This window comes from Arachis hypogaea, chromosome 4, assembly GCF_003086295.3.
Source record: "Arachis hypogaea cultivar Tifrunner chromosome 4, arahy.Tifrunner.gnm2.J5K5, whole genome shotgun sequence".
Lineage (NCBI taxonomy): Eukaryota > Viridiplantae > Streptophyta > Magnoliopsida > Fabales > Fabaceae > Arachis > Arachis hypogaea.
This window is the reverse complement of record NC_092039.1, coordinates 120638214-120655381: the sequence shown is the minus strand read 5'-3', so window position 1 is coordinate 120655381 and position 17168 is coordinate 120638214. Positions and strand designations below refer to the sequence as shown.

Below are 17168 nucleotides of genomic sequence, written 5' to 3'. Positions count from 1 at the left end.
TTATTAATTAGTTTTAGTAATCTACTTTTTTTCAATAAATCAAATATATATATACTCAATGTGACGATAAATAACTTAATAATACTTAGACCCACCAACAAATTTTTATATGTTATTTTACTGTCAAGTAAGAACATATCAAAATTAGCTCAAATAAATAATAAACTATTAGAGAATTCTAATGCACAAAATTTTCTACTAAACAATAAATAATTTAAATCTACTAAAAAATAACTCAACACTTTTCTTTGATGCCTGCAAAACATATACCTGAAATAATATTATATCAATGTTAGTATACAATTTTACAATCATCGACCGTATTTACTATATATGACTCTTTCTTAAAAGTTATTCTATACACGTGTGCAGTCGGAAGATAAATTACTGGAGTTTATTTTATTTTTCTAAATTATTATAATTATGCATTATTCATTAAATACTAATTGTAATATTGTAATATAATTATAATAAAGATATTTTTTAAAATAAATTTAGAAAAGAGAATAGTACTTTCATTTTAGAGGAAAATGAATTCGTGAAGAATTGACACCTCACTTTTATTAATTGATAATGTATTAAATATTAATTTTATATAATTATAATAAAAATATTTCTCTAAATTAGTATAATCATGCATTATTTGTTAAATGTTAATTGTAATATAATTATAATAAATATATTTTTCTAAAATAAATTTAGAAAATAAAATAGTGGTTTCATTTTAGGAAAAAATGAATTCATGAGAAATTAATACCTCACTTTTATTAGTTGAAGAAAATATCCGGTTTTAGTATATTTTGTCATTATTATATTTTTTTTCTAATCATATATCCACTTTTTTCTTTTCTTTGTTTCACGATTTTGAACCTGGATTTAACTTCTCGTAGTTCTCACTTCTCAGTCATTCTATTAGATGTAGTTGATAACTATTGAAATTCTTTGATTAATATAGGAAAAAAATATATTATTATATGATAGAATTAATATGACTATATTTTATTATTAAATAAACAAATTTAATATAAAATAAAATTATACATAAAAAAAGCAAAGAAAATAAAATTAAAATAGCAAAAGTAAAAAAAGACTTTTTTTATAATTTTGTTTTGTCATTTTTATGTATAGAAGATTAGAAAATAGTAAATTTTTAGCTAAATTAATTTATATTTATTGTATTCAATTTAAATAAGTAATAAATTAACTTATTTTAATTCATTTCTTGAATTTATATATCATAAAAATGAAATCAAATAATTAATATACATAATTTTAAATTGTGTGATACTTAAATATCTATTCAAATCAATTAGTTGATATAATTAATTCATCATAATGAATTGACTTTAATGAGTTAAACAAAATAAAGTAGAAGCATGCTACATTGATTCCATCATTAAAGGTAAAAAATTGATTTTTATATAATAGAATAGATAGAATAGATAATATAATAGACGGCGAGAAAGAGAAAGATAAACATTTTAGATCCTAAGTTATTTCATTTGGATGTTACAACGTGGGTATCACATTATTTTACTTATTCTACCCTATAGACCCTTTTGTAACTTTATTTCTATAAACCCTTTTGTAACTTTATTTCTGTATCAATGGAATTTGATTACCTTTGAGTACTAAATTAAAATCCAAAATGAAATTGAAAAAAAAAAGTAAAGAGTATAAAATTATTGATTGAAAAAGACTCTAAATAATAAAAAAGTCAAATTAATTTTAATATTAAATTCTTTAATACGATTTTAATTTTATATAATAGTTTGAAAATAGATTAGTAAAAGCAAATAAAAAAATGGCTTTAATTAGTATTTGATAAAATATTCATTTAGAATACTTAAAAAATATAAAATTATGATATTATTAAAAATAATACATTTTTATGTTAAAAAAATTATATTTAAATAAAATATTTATAAAATATAAAATTTAGAGTAACAGTCTCATGAACATTAACCATTAATTAATTACAACTAACATAAAATTATAATATAATTTATTTATAAAAAAATAATCAATAATTAATATTAATAAATATAAAATTTATGCAAACACTTTGTTTAAAAGTATGAGTAGTTAATTATTATTCATTATTAATAATATTTTATTTATAACAAAAACTGAAAATATAATTATTTCAGATTTAGATTTTAGAAATATAAATGTATAAGTAACAAATAATCTATTTTATCATGTATATTATAAATTAATGAATTAAACTAACTGATATAATGAATTATAATTAATTAATTAGTATAAATTATAATAAATTATATAATATTTAAAAAGAAAATAAAATAAATAAAAAAACAAAAAGAAATAGAAGAATAGAAAGCTACAATAAAATAAATTGAATATAATTTTTTTTTTACAAATTTTATATCACATCCGCTTCAATAATAATAAATAAAAAAACATCAACTTAATGTCTAAGAGAAAATGATGAGATAAAATTATAACACAATTCTAAAATAAAAGCTTAAATTAAACCATAATATCATTGCACAACACAAATTAAAAGTAATTTCACACTACAATATATCACACAAATAGGTAAATGACTTAAGCTTAATTACGAATTTTTTATTTATTTATGCAAACATGATAATACCATGGTCTATAAATGCTTAATGGATAACATATCATATATTGCTTTGAATGATGAGCACAGGAGTTGAAGAGTTTGTGCTGATTTGTGTCCATGATAGTTGCCTTCTTGTGACGACGTCTCATAGGAAGAAAAAGAATTGTTGTAAAAGCTACCCAATAAAAGAGTAATTGGTAAATGAATGATATTTTTTCTAGCATATATGTTCTTTTATAGTGGTAAAATAAAAATAGAATGAATAAAATTTTGTATTTTTATATTAGAAATAGAATTTGATATTTATCCTAATAAAATTAAATAACTATTTAGTTATATTTAAATAAATAAAATAAATAAAATAAAAATATTTTTAAGAATTAACCAAATTAATTAGTGAATACAAATAATTAGTATAATTAATTTTATTTGATTTATTGAATTCAAAAAATAAATTAAAAAATAATTGATTGAATTTAATGAATTAAAAAAATAAATAGAAAAACATACGAGACAATGTTTTTTTTAACTAAATTAATATGTATTTATTGTATTTAATCAGTATAAGTAATAAATCATCTATGTTATTATGTACCTTATAAATTAATGAATTAAAATAATTGATATAATAAATTACAATTTTTTTATTAATATAAATTATAATAAATGGTGTGATATTTAAATACCTAATCAAATCAATTAGTAGAAAAATATGTATTTATTGTTATTCAATGAGTTATAAAAAATAAATTAAGAAACACGCTAAGAAGTATGTCACGCTCATCACGAAGTGCAAAAATTCAATTTTTATATAATAAAAATATACATTCTTATATATGTTATAGAAATATGATTTGATTCTATGAAGTTGCTTATTTTTTTTAATTTGCCAGCTATATTCATGGAATTTTAATTTTTCTAAAATAAATTTAGAATAGAGAATAGTACTTTTATTTTGGAGAAAAAATAAATTCATGAATAATTGACACCTCGCTTTTAGTTGATAATGCATTAAATATTAATTTTATATAATTATAATAAATATATTTTTTAAATTAGTATAATAATATATTATTCATTAAATATTAACTGTAGTATAAATATAATAAAGATATTTTTCTAAAATAAATTTAGAAGAAGAGAGAATAGTGCTTTCATTTTAGAAGAAAAATGAATTTATGAAAAATTGACACCTCACTTCAATTAGTTAGGAAAAAATACAATTTTAGTATATTAAGTAGAAGTATATTATTATTATTATTATTATTATTATTATTATTATTATTATTATTATTAAAAATATTTTCGATTGATAATTGATTAGTAGTTTAATAATGTATTAAATATGGATTTTATATAATTATAATAAAGATATTTTTTAAATTAGTATAATTATGCATTATTCATTAAATGAATTCATTTTGGAGAGAAAATGAATTCACGAGGAATTCACACCTCACTCTCATTAGTTGAGAAATAACCCAATTTTAATATATTAAGTAAATTATATAAATAGAAATACTTGCTAAGTATATACAAAAGAGGAGATATATAATTATATATAATATAATTGTTATATATGTAACAGATATAAATTGTTATAATTATAGAGACTTACTATAATTATATTAAATTTAATTATGAATGTAAATAAATAAAAGTGATAATAATTAATATTAATTTTTTTACATTTAATATTTACCGTAAATATAAAAAATATTGAGAAAAAAAGTAGATACTGACTTTATTTTATTTTATTTTACGTCATGGATTTCTTTACTAAAATTAATGGAGGAAAAAAATCTTTATAATTATATATCAATCTCAATCACAATAATTAAGATAAATCGGTTGAGCAACTAACAAATTTAACGGATAAATATTATTTTCCATTTATGAAAAAATGAGTTAAGATGCATGCGTATATTAATATAGGAAGAATATATATTCACAGCTTTAAAATTTTCAAAAATATTCGATTGTATTATCCTTCAAGCCAAAAAATCCATCATTTATTTTAATTAAACATTTATATTAATTCAATTAGATAAGTGTTTTAATAAAAGAAAAGATTATTATTATTATTATTATTATTATTATTATTATTATTATTATTATTATTGAATAATAATGATAATTATCGTTATTAATATTAAATTGGTTATTAATATATATTATATATATATATATATATATATATATATATATATATATATATATATATACTGTTGCTTCTACAATTGTGCAATAATAATTTCTTTTATTTGTTAACTAATTAAACTTGGTTATTTGTATTAAATATATTTAATGATCATTAAAAATTAATCATATAATTATCATTATTAATAACCAATTATTAATAATCAATTTATATTTCTCTAAAATATAATTTTCTATCTTATTATTATTATTATTATTATTATTATTATTATTATTATTATTATTATTATTATTATTATTATTATTATTATTATTATTATTATTATATATAGGTCACCATTAAGATAATAACTTGTCACTAATAAAATTTTAGGATAATGAATAAAAAATAGAATTATATCAATATAATTAAAATCAATATAATTAAAATAGTTAAAAATATTTTTGATTGATAATTAGGTTAATAATGCATTAATTATTGATTTTATATAATTATAATAGAGATATTTTCTAAATTAGTATAATTATGAATTATTCATTAAATGATAAGTATAACATTGTTATATAATTATAATTAAGATAATTTTCTGAAATAAATTTAAAAGAGATTAGTATAATTATAATAAAGAGACTATCTTAAATTAGTATAATTATGTATCATTCATTACATACTAATTATAATATAATTAAATCAATCAAAGATAATTTTTAAAAATAAATCTAAAAGAGAGAAATAGTGCAATCATTTTGTAACGAAAATAGGTTCACGAGAAAGTGACACCTCACTTTCATTAGTTGGGAGAAAACCCAGTTTTAGTATATTAAGTAGATAGAAGTAGATTGGTATAAATTATAATAAATTATATAACATTTAAAAAGAAAATAAAATGAATAAGAAGAAAATAAAAATAAATAGAATAAATAGAAGACTACAATAAAAATAATTGAATGTGAGAGTTTCTTTTTTTTGGTACATTTCATAACACATCCGTTTCAATAATAATAATAATAAATAAAAATACGTCAACTTGATATCTAAGAAAAAATGATGAGATAAAATCATAATACAGTTCTAAAGTAAAAGCTTAAATTAGAACATAAATATCATTACACAACACATGTTGAAAGTAATTTCACACTACAATATATCACAAACAGGTAAATGACTTAAATTTAAATACGAAATAATTTTTATTTATGCATACATGATAACACCATGGTCTATAAATAATTCATAGATAACATATTTTATAGAGTTCCGAATGATAAGCACGAAAGTTGAAGAATGTAGTAGTTTGTGTCCACGATAGTTGTCTTCTTGCAACGACGCCTCATAGGAAGAAAAAGAATTGTTGTAAAAGCTATAAAATGAAAGAGTAATTGGTAAACGAATAATATTTTCTTCTAGCATACATGGTCTTTTATAATGGTAAAATAAAAATGAAAAGAATTAAATTTTATATTTTTATATTAGGAATAAAATTTGATATTTATCCTAATAAAATTATTATTATTATCAATATAAATGGGTTAACAACTTGCCACTAATAAAATCATTGGATAATGAATAAGAATTAGAAGGATATGAATATAATTAAAATATTTAAAAATATTTTCGATTGATAATTAGTTTAATGATACATTAAATATTGATTTTATATAATTATAATAAAGATATTTTCCTAAATTAATATAATTATGCATTATTCATTAAAATAATTAAAAATATTTATGATTAATAATTGATAAATAGTTTTATAACGCATTAAATATTGATTTTATATAATTAAAATAAAGATATTTTTCTAAATTAGTATAATTATGCATTATTCATTAAATACATTCATTTTGGAGGAAAAATGGGTTCACGAGAAAGTGACACCTCACTTTTATTAGCGAGAGAAAATCCAATTTTAATATATTAAGTAGATTATAATTTAAGAAGGTTTTTTTCTGCTGTTTTAGATTCTGAATAAAATACCCTTTTTAACAAAGAAAAAATAATATTTTTGTTTAAGGCTCTAACATCATCTTTTAGAAAATTAGAAATTGCAAAAAAATAGCTCAACACATTTATTTTTGCTTTTCCTATCATATTAAAGTTTTATTATGCAAAATATATATAATAGAGAGTTTAATTTACATAATATAAAATCATTTTACTATGCCTAATTAAAACTTTTTTTGTTACTTGACTGTTGACTATTACATGCAGCCATAATTTATTTCCTTTGTTTAAAGAAAAGTGCTTAAGATATTTCTTTTAAAAAATTACTAAGTGCTTTAGATAATTTTAATTAAATTTTTAATTTAATTTTAATATACCCACTATAATTTAATTTTAATATACCCACTATTAAAGATTACATGTTTTGATAGGAGATTATTTTGGAGATTATTTTGGTAAAGACCAAAATCAGATTATTTTGCAGATTCAACATAAGAATATATGCTCACTATTTTAATTAAATTTTAATAAATAAGAAAAAGGGGAAAAAAATTCGTCAAAGTAAAAACTGAGACAGGTTCACTCTCGTTTTCTCTGTATTTTCTAGGGTTTTCGTGTTCCTCTATCTCCGATTCACCTTATCTAGGGTTTTCGGTTCTTTTCTAACCCAAATTTGCTCTATTCTTCGTACTCAGCAATCGGATTCCCTTCCAATTTTTATTGTCTCTTCAGCTGGGACAATCCTTTCTGGTTTTGTTTTGGGTTCTTCCACGTTTCTGATCTCGTCGAAAAAGGTCAATTTTTTTTGTTCGAAAAAAGTATTTCCTTCAACCCTGTTGAGGAAAAAACTGTGAACAATGCCTCAACGAACAGTGAAGAAAGGTGCTGCGGCGAAAAGAGCGAAGACCGCCCTTGAAAACAACAACCATAATGACAACCTTGGGCAAGAGCCTGAAACTGCGGAAGCGGTTGTGAATAATCATGAAGAAGAAGAAGAAAACATAGCTAATGATGAGAAAAGTGTTCTTTCGGATGAGAAGCTCGATGATGTGAAGAGTAAGTTCTTTTACTGATCCCTTTTTTAATATATAAATATTATAATTTGGGAGATTTTCATTTGGATCATAGTAGTATGTGAAATATTATTTCCAATTAGGTTATGCTACATACTGGAGCTGTTAACAGTTATAATTTGATCAGGGGCTTGTCCAAAGTTTCTAACTTTTGCTTATGTTAGACCTCTAAAATAGTGATCACGTGAATTAGTATGGAACAGATATCTTAACATGATTATATGGAACACTTTTCTTATTATAGTATGGAGCTATAGAAATTAGTGCGTGTCCCTTCTCTCAATTTGGAAATTATGGAAACTTTTGTAGCAAATAAAGAATTTCTTTGATGGATTACAATTACATGGCTGTGTCACTCTAACCATTCTCATGGTTTCAATTTTTGTTTCATTAGTTGGATGTTTATGGTGTTGATAGTGCGTTTATTTTCTTGGGTTGAGGGGCAGGTCCTTTCTTTCCCTTCCCTTGTGCCTCGTGACTTGGCATTACTGTTGGAAATATTTTGAATTGAGAATAATTAGGGCGGATTAAGGATTTTGGACTTTTAGCGTAATTTAACTATTACTATGATTTAGGAAAGAGTTTATTGACTGGGATGATTTAAATATTTATTTTATGGCAGACAAAGAAGAGGAGGTTAAGGAGTCCATAGATGAATATGAAAAAGATGAACAGTTAGATTTTGAGGATAACTATCCTGAGTATGAACCTTTAGAGGACTATAACGGAGTTGACTATGATGAAAAGGAAATTGAACAAGACGAGCATCAGGAGGTTAGAGATGAAGTAGAGGAAGAGTGCGAAGTAGTTGCAGGAGAAGATGATATTTCAGGTGATGAAGAAATTGAATACGTTTATGAAGAAGTTGAGGTTGATGAGGATGATGAGCATAATGATGAGGAACATGATCATTCGTCACGGATGGCTGATGCGGAGCAAAAGGAGCACCCTGAAGGTGTAAATAAGAGACACAAGCAGAAGGAATTTGAAGTATTTGTCGGAGGCTTATATAAGGATGCTACTGAGGAGGATCTGAGGAAGGTTTTTGGTGAAGTTGGGGTAATTACTGAAGTCAGGCTGATGATGAATCCTCATACTAAAAAGAACAGAGGATTTGCCTTCTTGCATTTTGAAACTATTGAACAAGCTAAAAAAGCTGCAACAGAGCTGAAAAATCCAGTGGTAATATTTGATATTCTAATGATTTAAGCTGGTTTAAAATTGTCAGCATATTAAATCATGTGTTCTCATCACTGCAATTTCAGATTAATGGCAAACAATGCCGTGTTTCTCCTGTTCAAGACAATGATACCATCTATTTGGGTAATATATGCAAGACATGGAAATTAGAAGCTGTAAGTTCTTTTCCTGGCCTATCGGTTGCCTCCTTCAAGGCTTGAGTTATGCTTACTCATCAGAAGTTTTTTTAGTTTCTAACTATTCATGCAATTTCTGGTGCCAGCTAAAAGATAAGCTGAGACATTATGGGGTTGGAAATTTTGAGAACCTGACTTTAGTAGAAGACAGTAACAATGAAGGAATGAACCGTGGATTTGCATTTTTGGATTTTTCATCTCGTTCTGAGGCTAGGAAAGCCTATACACAACTGCAGAAGAGAGATGTTGTGTTTGGAGTTGATAAGCCAGCAGAGATTTCATTTACAGACTCCTTTATTGACCCAGTTGATGATATTATGGCACAGGTAATCTTCTGAATCTGAATTCATTGCTTTTGCTGAAGGTCATGAGATGGAACTGCCTACTATAATTCTTCAATGTTATTGAAACATTTGGACTGTTTGTGAACGTTTATGCTGGCATAGTGGCTAACTTTTGTTGGTAGACTATATTTTTGGTGTATAATATCTAAATACATCTGGTCGGATAAGGGTTGGTTGCTGTATTTTTTGGTGTTATATAATTGTCTTAATTCTGATTTTTGATAAAAGACCACTGGGTTTACCTTTTCTGTTTAATAAGTAAACTTCTAAGGATTTAATAGTTTTGGGGGTGTACTCGATGAAAATTTGGTAGCTTTAATTTGGGGACAGTTAGCAGTTTATCCTTGCCATGGTCTTTGCTAATTAGCTGATGATGTACCTGCATTTCATAATAAAGTGACCTATGATTTTTTTCTGGCATAGCTGATCAAGTTTATTCATGTTTCAGGTTAAAACTGTATTTATAGATTCCCTGCCTCCTTCATGGGATGAAGATTATGTCCGAGATCTTCTTAAGAAATATGGGGAGATTGAAAAGATTGAGCTTGCTAAAAACATGCCAGCTGCCAGTAGGAAGGATTTTGGATTTGTTACGTTTGGTACACATGCTGCTGCCGTGGAATGTGCTGATAGCATTACCAGCTCAGGATTGGGCGAAGGTGACAAGAAGGTATGTTTTGGATTTTAAATACAATTTCCGTGTGCAACTGCCAAATGAGGTTTTTTTAAATCCATCTGACCCCTTTTCAGGCAAAAGTTAAGGCTAGATTGTCAAGGCCTCTTCGGAAAGGCAGTAGAAAACATGTTAGCCATGCGGCCTACAGTTCTGGTCGCAATTCTGGAATCTTATCAAGGCCTTCAAGAGCTAGGCCTGCACCACGTAGTCTTCCTGCTCGCATGGTAAGACGAATTGAAAGTCATGTTCCACCTGGTAGGCCTTTTAGTGTGATGGATAGACGGCCTGTTAGTGTGAGAGATAGAAGACCTGTTATGTCTATGTCACAGAGATCAAGGCCGGTGTCTCATCTAGCCAGATCCTCTGAGAGGAGATTGAGTAGTAAGTATTATTCTTTTATTTATTTATTTTTGCCAGACTTCTGTTGTTAACCTTTCTTTATGACCAATGCTACATTGTCTCTTTAGCATCTGGATATCCAAAAAGTAGCATGAAGAGAGACTATGGTCTATGTGAGGAATTGCCACCTCCAAGAAGTAGAGTTGCTGTAGATTATGGGTCTAGGATGTCCTCTCAAAAACACCTCTCCTACAGGGATTATCCAGCCCATGGCTCTCGCTACCCTGAGCTGCGTAAAGGTACGTCTCGTACTTCAGCAGCTGCACCTATGAGAAGTTATGTGGATGATGGCTATGGCCAAAGATTTGAGAGGCCTCCTCTTTCTTCTTCCCATTTTAATCACCGTGAAGGACACTCCCGTGATTATGAGACACTGTCGGGTTCGAAACGTACTTATTCTGTCATAGTAAGTATTGTATGTTAACTTTGAGGATTTTTTTAATGGTGTTACTGTTTCTTTAGTATCCTTCCCTTCGGAAAACTAAATTCTTACACTTCCATTTGTCATCAGGATGATGCCCCTCCTCGATATGCTGATACTGGTGCTCGCCAGTCAAGATCACGTTTGGACTATGAGTATGGGGGTAGTATTTCACAATATGGAGATGCCTATGGCGATAGGTTAGTTTCCTCAAAGTTTATGTTCTTGGGGAAAAAAAAACTTTGCTGTTTGCTGGCAACTTACTTCTTACATTTTGATTGTAGACTTGGAAGATCTAGTCTGGGCTATAGTAATGGCAGGAGTTCTATATCTACTCGAGACTCTCATGGAATGTATAGCAGTCGGCAGAGCACAAGTTACAGTGCAGGTAGATTTTGTTACAAATGATATGATGATGATGATGACGATGATATATATAATCTAATTTTCTTGGTTTTTGTATCTTGATGTCAGGTTCTTTTGGTGGAAGTGATCGTGATTTGTACTCAGCAAGTTATGGTGGTGATTACATATCTCGTGGCAGTGATGTAATGTTACTTTCCTATCTCTGTTTGATGAAGTGTTGTATATGGTATATTCTATACTTGTATTCTTATATTGTGTTGGTGTTGCAGGCTGGTGGCAGATCATATTCGTCAATGTATTCCAGCAGGGGTGTGGGTGGTAGCAGCAGCTATATGAGTGGTAGTAGATCTAGGTCGTATTACTGAGGTGAGTCCATTTCATAACTCCTAGTCATTACATTGTTTCTTTTAACTACACGATGATTGATGAGTTCCCAATACAAATCAATCTCCTTTGCCTGAGAAATTTTCCATCCTCAAATGGCATCTTCTATATGTTTCCACAAGGGAGTATGACTGGCGAAGATTGCACACCTGGTCACTAGTAAATTTGTCGATGAACAGATCTATGTACAAAGATAAAGCTGCTGGTAGGATATGGATTTCGAAGCTTATGCACATTATGATGCCTAGTTGCCTAGCAAAGTTGGGGACTCATTACAAAATGAACGTCATGTCAATTCAGGCTATCTTGGAGCTTATTTGGACATATCATAAGTTATTTAGTTTATGCTGTAAGTACTGAAGTTAACTAGAACTGGAGACCGGATGCTGAGTACATGATGTGTAGTTAGGCTTCATTTTATAGGAAATCCACTGCTATATGTTCTGTTGATTTGGCCACAGATCAAGGATACTGATGTTTCTTTAGGGTAAAAGGATTGCTGGAATTATTTCATGATCTCATACAGTTGGTTTCTTTTCCATCACAACAGAGATGAATTATTACTTTCATATTTTTTGCAATCACCTGATTATGAGCAGCTGCGAACTCCTCATCACTATTGAGCAACCACAGGTGATGGTTTGAGGACTATTTAAGCTTAAATCAAGGATAGATTATCATATCCTAAAAAGCATGATGCACTTGCAACACATACCTCTGCAGTGATTCTAAGTTAATGATTTTACACTTAAGATCATTAACTCGAGCCCCTCAATTCTTTTTCTCTCTAATGCAATTATTTTCCAGTCCAAATGCATTACTGTCTGTACAGCCTTTGCTCTAAGCTACATCATTGGAAAATGCAACTTTGAAGTATGTATAGCAGCAGAAAAGGATTGATTATAGCAGAGCAGACAAGGATGATTATCATCTGTTATAGGTTCTGGATTCCGATAACTTAGTGAAGCCGCGGATTATTTTGCATACCGCTCGATTCAACCAAATCCGATGCCCCAATAGCAAACGTGAAACTAGCTAAAATATGTAGGAATTTGTTCACAATTTGGACTTGCTCCCTTCATGATTTTCTTATGCTCAGAGGAGTTTTTGGTTTCCAACTATTCAAATTCCCATGCCATATTGAGGTGTTAAAGCAGCAAATACAAATTTGCTATTCATATTCAGATTCAGATTCTAAAGGACATTCGATTCTGGTGTCCAAAAATATGTGAATCTTTGCATGTGGAATTGGTTATGCAAAGCTTGAGAAGATTCTTGAATGTTTTCCTTTCCTTTTACTATACTTTACCACTTTGTCCATATTTTCACCGTCAGTGTGCTTGAATTAGCATACATTAAGCATAAAACCAGAGCTTTGGTAAAACAATTTCATTCAATGCAATTGTAAATTCTGGAAAATACTGCTCTCCAGTTTTTATTTCCCCAATTGTTTTACTATCTACAATTGTATAGAAAGGAGCTGTAAATACATATATTATTGCTTCCTTTGTTTTAGATCAATAATATCACCATTAATAACAATAATGGAGGGTTTCGTGAAGGGTTTTTGACATGTACTAAGGCACCCATGATAAGTATACGTTAAAATCAGCTATCAAAATCAGTTATTAGTATAGAATACATATTAAAATATAAAATATATATTAAAATATAAAATATATATTAAGAATAAATTAAATTATACATGTATTTATATATAAATATATTATGATTAATTTTAATGGATTTTTTTAATGTGTAAATAATATTTTTGTTTTTAAGCATAAATAAAATTTTCTTTTATTTTTATTAGAATTTTTTTTAATTTTAATGCATTATTAGTGTAAATTAATTTTATACATACATTCAATTATGTAATATTATATTAATAAAAATAATTATTTTTTATTTTGACCACGCACATAGTTATCTAAAAGAATGAATTTAATTAAATAATTATATAAAATACTAAATAGTTTATGCTGTATCAAAATTTAAAAAAAAATGCTTTGTATAAGATGATTCACTCCTAATGCAAGATGATGGATACAACAATTAAATTCATAACAATTTTTTTTATGATAAAAATCATCTTAAAATAAAAAGACTACAAATGAATGAATGATCATAAACTAAGATTTTTGTAGTAAAAAGTATAAAAACACCGCGACAAATCTTCTAGGCTTAATAATAAGGGGGAAATTCTGTTTGGGGGAAAAAGTGAAAAAAAAAAAAGAAAAGGGCAAAAGTGGAAAATGGGTCGCTATTTTTGTTAAGAAAGCAATCACCTTTTGAGTTTAGTTGCCAAGTTCATCATGAAATCCTGCAAATGTGATTGCGCTTGTTCTCGTTTCTTCACGATCCTTCGTTCCCCAAATCACAGAAAAATTCTGCCTCAATCGAAAAGGAAGAAGAAGAGAACGAAAATCCACAACCCAATTTTCTCTGTTGTCGAAAAGTTTGCACCATAATCTGAAATGGGTCGTCGGCAAAATGACTCAGGTTTCGGTAAATTTACCCTTTTGTCCCTCTTCCTGATGGGTGCAATCTCCTGCTTGGCGGTATACCTGTTTCTCACTGTGGTTTTCAGTCCCAACAACACTACTGCATCTCTTTCTTCAATGGAGCATGTTGATGGGGTTGATGATTTGCTGAACCATGAAGAAGAAGGAGGAGAAGAAGAAGAAGAAAGGCCATGTTGTGATGGGGTTGAGCATTTGGAGCTATGGGGTGATGCCGTTAAATGGGGTAGTGATTTTAGGGTAAATTCTTCTAAGGAATGTTGCATGGCTTGTAAGAGGATGTGTAGAGGTGATGGTGGAGCTTGTTTGTGTAATTCATGGGTGTTTTGTGGTGATAGAGATGCATGTGGACCTAGATTTGGTGAGGTATTGCTATGAATTCTGCTTTGTTGTTAGCTTAGTACTATTGAATTCTGTACCTATCATGGATGTTGATAATATGCTTATGAAAAGTGAAAAAAAAAATGGAATAATATGATGTATCTAGCATCTAGGCTTATGTTTAGTGTCCTTTTTTTATACCTCATGCATGAGCACAATTATGTTACTAGAATCATACGTTGGTTGATCCACTTATTTGATTGGTCAGTTAATTTTGTTTTGGTAACTGGAACTTGATGATTTTGAGAACCTTTGACTGACAGCTACTATAGTGTACCTGTCTATTATCATGTAGCATTTGGCAAAGTTGGTTGGTTGATGCAAATACTTAATAGTCTCTTTTTAACTGTCTTACATATAAAAATTCATATTTTTTTTCAGTTTTTTAGATCATGTCAAGAATGTTTATTTTGTCATAATTAAGCATTTCTTAATGGAATTACTCACCATATCAAGATCCAGGTTCCAGCCTGGGACTCTTTCAATATTGCATCCCATTTGAAACTGGTTGGGTTGGTATTCATGAGGTGTATAGAGTAGCTGCTGTTATGTAGCTTCCAGTTGACCAAAAAGATGTGTATGATTTTATTTTATTTTTCTGTCTTATTAAGGGATTGTGATTTATATTTTGGAATTTTGATTGGGCATCATAGTGGCTTCATTATAAAGACATACAATTTTAGTAGGTTTAGCATACTATTACTTCAGATGAACAACTCTTTAAGGTCTAAGGATGAGATATTCCTATATTTGAGGCTTAGAGTTTTAATGCACTTTTCCTAATACATTATGTTACCTCCTCTCGTTTCAGTGTTGGTTAAAAAGACAGAAGGATGCATTAAACCCTGAACGACGAGACTTGGGAGATAAAGTGATGTGGACTTCTGGTTTAGTCTTTGATAAGGGAGAGGTAGGATTGCTATATGATGTGATTAGTTGGTGCTGCACATACTAATCTGAGATGTCTATCTTTATCAAATTTTCACGGTTTCAAAAATTATATAAGAAGAAATTTACTGAACAAAGTGAAAATGACTACAAAACCTGGGTGGATAAAGAATCCTCCTTAGCATAAGTACTCTGAGCCTACTGGAGCTAGTGTACATTTATTTAATTTGTTTTCTTCTGTGATCTAGAACTAGAAGAGAAGAGTCACTTAATTATCATAACTGAGTATGTATAACTTGTTTCTTTTTCGTAATCTTAAAGTCTTCACATTATTAAGGTACTTCTCATTTCTGTTAGAAATCTATTTGATATATAATCCACGCCTTATGTTTATGACAAAATATGCTGATAATCTGTTTCCACTATATTGTATCTTGTGCTCTTACTGTCTTAAATGTATGTCTTTCAGCTGTATATTTATCAGTTGCTTGTATGTTTGTACTTTTAGGGAATTGTTGGTCTGGAAACTGACTACGGAATTCTACGTATAAAAGTGAGTATTCTACACATGTTTACGTCCTCATGTATCTGACATTCATTGCACTCTTTCACCTTGGCTTTGTGTTCAGGATGCTGAACACGTCTTCCATTTAGTTAATTGACTCTTATCAACTCTCTATGCTACAGCTTTTTCCCGACTGTGCTCCCCAATCTACCTCCTACATTCTTGAGTTGTTGGCATTGCCTCACTGCATTGGATGCCAGATTTATCGTTCAGAGAGCCGAGGTAGCTTTTGGGATTCAGAGGGAAACCACATTAAGAAGGTAAATTTCATTATGTTAACAATTGTACAAATTGTGCTTTATCATTCTGATGATTTTTGAGGTTTATGGATACCGGAAACATATTCAGTGTTTATCAATTTGAATGTTGATATAGGCTTCATTTGGCCCCCCTTTTGCGCTAATCCAAGGAACATTTGAATCGATTGGTTCTACGTTCAAGGATATCCCAAAAGAGTATTGTCCGACCATAAGAAGAGGATCTGTAGCATGGGTTGGTTCGGGTCCAGAATTCTTCATCAGCCTGGCTAATCATAATGAATGGAAAAATGCATACACTGTCTTCGGTTCCATACTATCTGAAGATATGGAAATCTTGGAGAAAATTGCTCAGCTTCCGACCAAATCAGATGTTTGGAATGGCATTAATGTTGCTGTCTTGGAGAATCCGGTTTCATTACGGTTCCGGAGAATTACCACATAGTGCAGAAACCGTTAGATTGTTTTTGGTTCCATTCATTTATTCTGAAGGTTTATTTTATTCCTGTTTAACTATAGCTGATTTTATATCAAATTGAGTATACTTCAACTATTTTAGTAGGCATCTATGTGGATATTTCTTGATTCACTAGAGATGTAGATAAGCTGAAGAGTTCGTTTTAAAATTCAGCTCATTATAAAAATTAACATTCAATGTTAAACCAAAATAACTTGCTTTTGAACATTCGAATCTCATTCTAAATACTTAACAAAGGCATTTGTCTAGGTTCACCTATCATTACTCACAAACAACACGACAGTAAAGTCATGTGACAAAACAAATTGGAAGCCGAAGTACCATATGTTTCTTCATT

General features: G+C 28.3%; 2 protein-coding genes across 2 annotated transcripts; both read left to right on the top strand.

Annotated features, from left to right (window-relative positions):
* Positions 1–7138: 7138 nt before the first annotated feature.
* LOC112797642 (uncharacterized) lies at positions 7139–12309 on the top strand. The gene is made up of 12 exons (XM_025840680.3): positions 7139–7757; positions 8397–8956; positions 9040–9129; positions 9237–9476; positions 9943–10164; positions 10245–10551; positions 10638–10975; positions 11081–11190; positions 11275–11378; positions 11465–11538; positions 11626–11722; positions 11863–12309. Exons 1-11 carry the CDS (start codon positions 7559–7561, stop codon positions 11719–11721), a joined length of 2340 nt encoding a protein of 779 aa, XP_025696465.1. The 5' UTR covers positions 7139–7558; the 3' UTR covers position 11722; positions 11863–12309.
* A 1698-nt stretch (positions 12310–14007) lies between these two features.
* Positions 14008–17038, top strand: LOC112797643 (uncharacterized). Its single transcript, XM_025840683.3, has 5 exons — positions 14008–14628; positions 15455–15553; positions 16040–16084; positions 16219–16356; positions 16472–17038. Exons 1-5 carry the CDS (start codon positions 14218–14220, stop codon positions 16796–16798), a joined length of 1020 nt encoding a protein of 339 aa, XP_025696468.1. The 5' UTR covers positions 14008–14217; the 3' UTR covers positions 16799–17038.
* The last annotated feature ends 130 nt before the right edge of the window (positions 17039–17168 follow it).

Excerpts from the sequence above, each read along its gene's own strand:
- LOC112797642 (XM_025840680.3), top strand. The coding sequence starts at position 7,559 with ATGCCTCAACGAACAGTGAAGAAAGGTGCTGCGGCGAAAAGAGCGAAG. Across the intron at positions 7,758-8,396 it reads GAAGCTCGATGATGTGAAGA|ACAAAGAAGAGGAGGTTAAG; the intron begins GTAAGTTCTTTT and ends ATTTTATGGCAG. Across the intron at positions 11,539-11,625 it reads ACATATCTCGTGGCAGTGAT|GCTGGTGGCAGATCATATTC; the intron begins GTAATGTTACTT and ends TTGGTGTTGCAG.
- LOC112797643 (XM_025840683.3), top strand. The coding sequence starts at position 14,218 with ATGGGTCGTCGGCAAAATGACTCAGGTTTCGGTAAATTTACCCTTTTG. Across the intron at positions 14,629-15,454 it reads GTGGACCTAGATTTGGTGAG|TGTTGGTTAAAAAGACAGAA; the intron begins GTATTGCTATGA and ends CTCTCGTTTCAG. Across the intron at positions 16,357-16,471 it reads AGGGAAACCACATTAAGAAG|GCTTCATTTGGCCCCCCTTT; the intron begins GTAAATTTCATT and ends ATGTTGATATAG.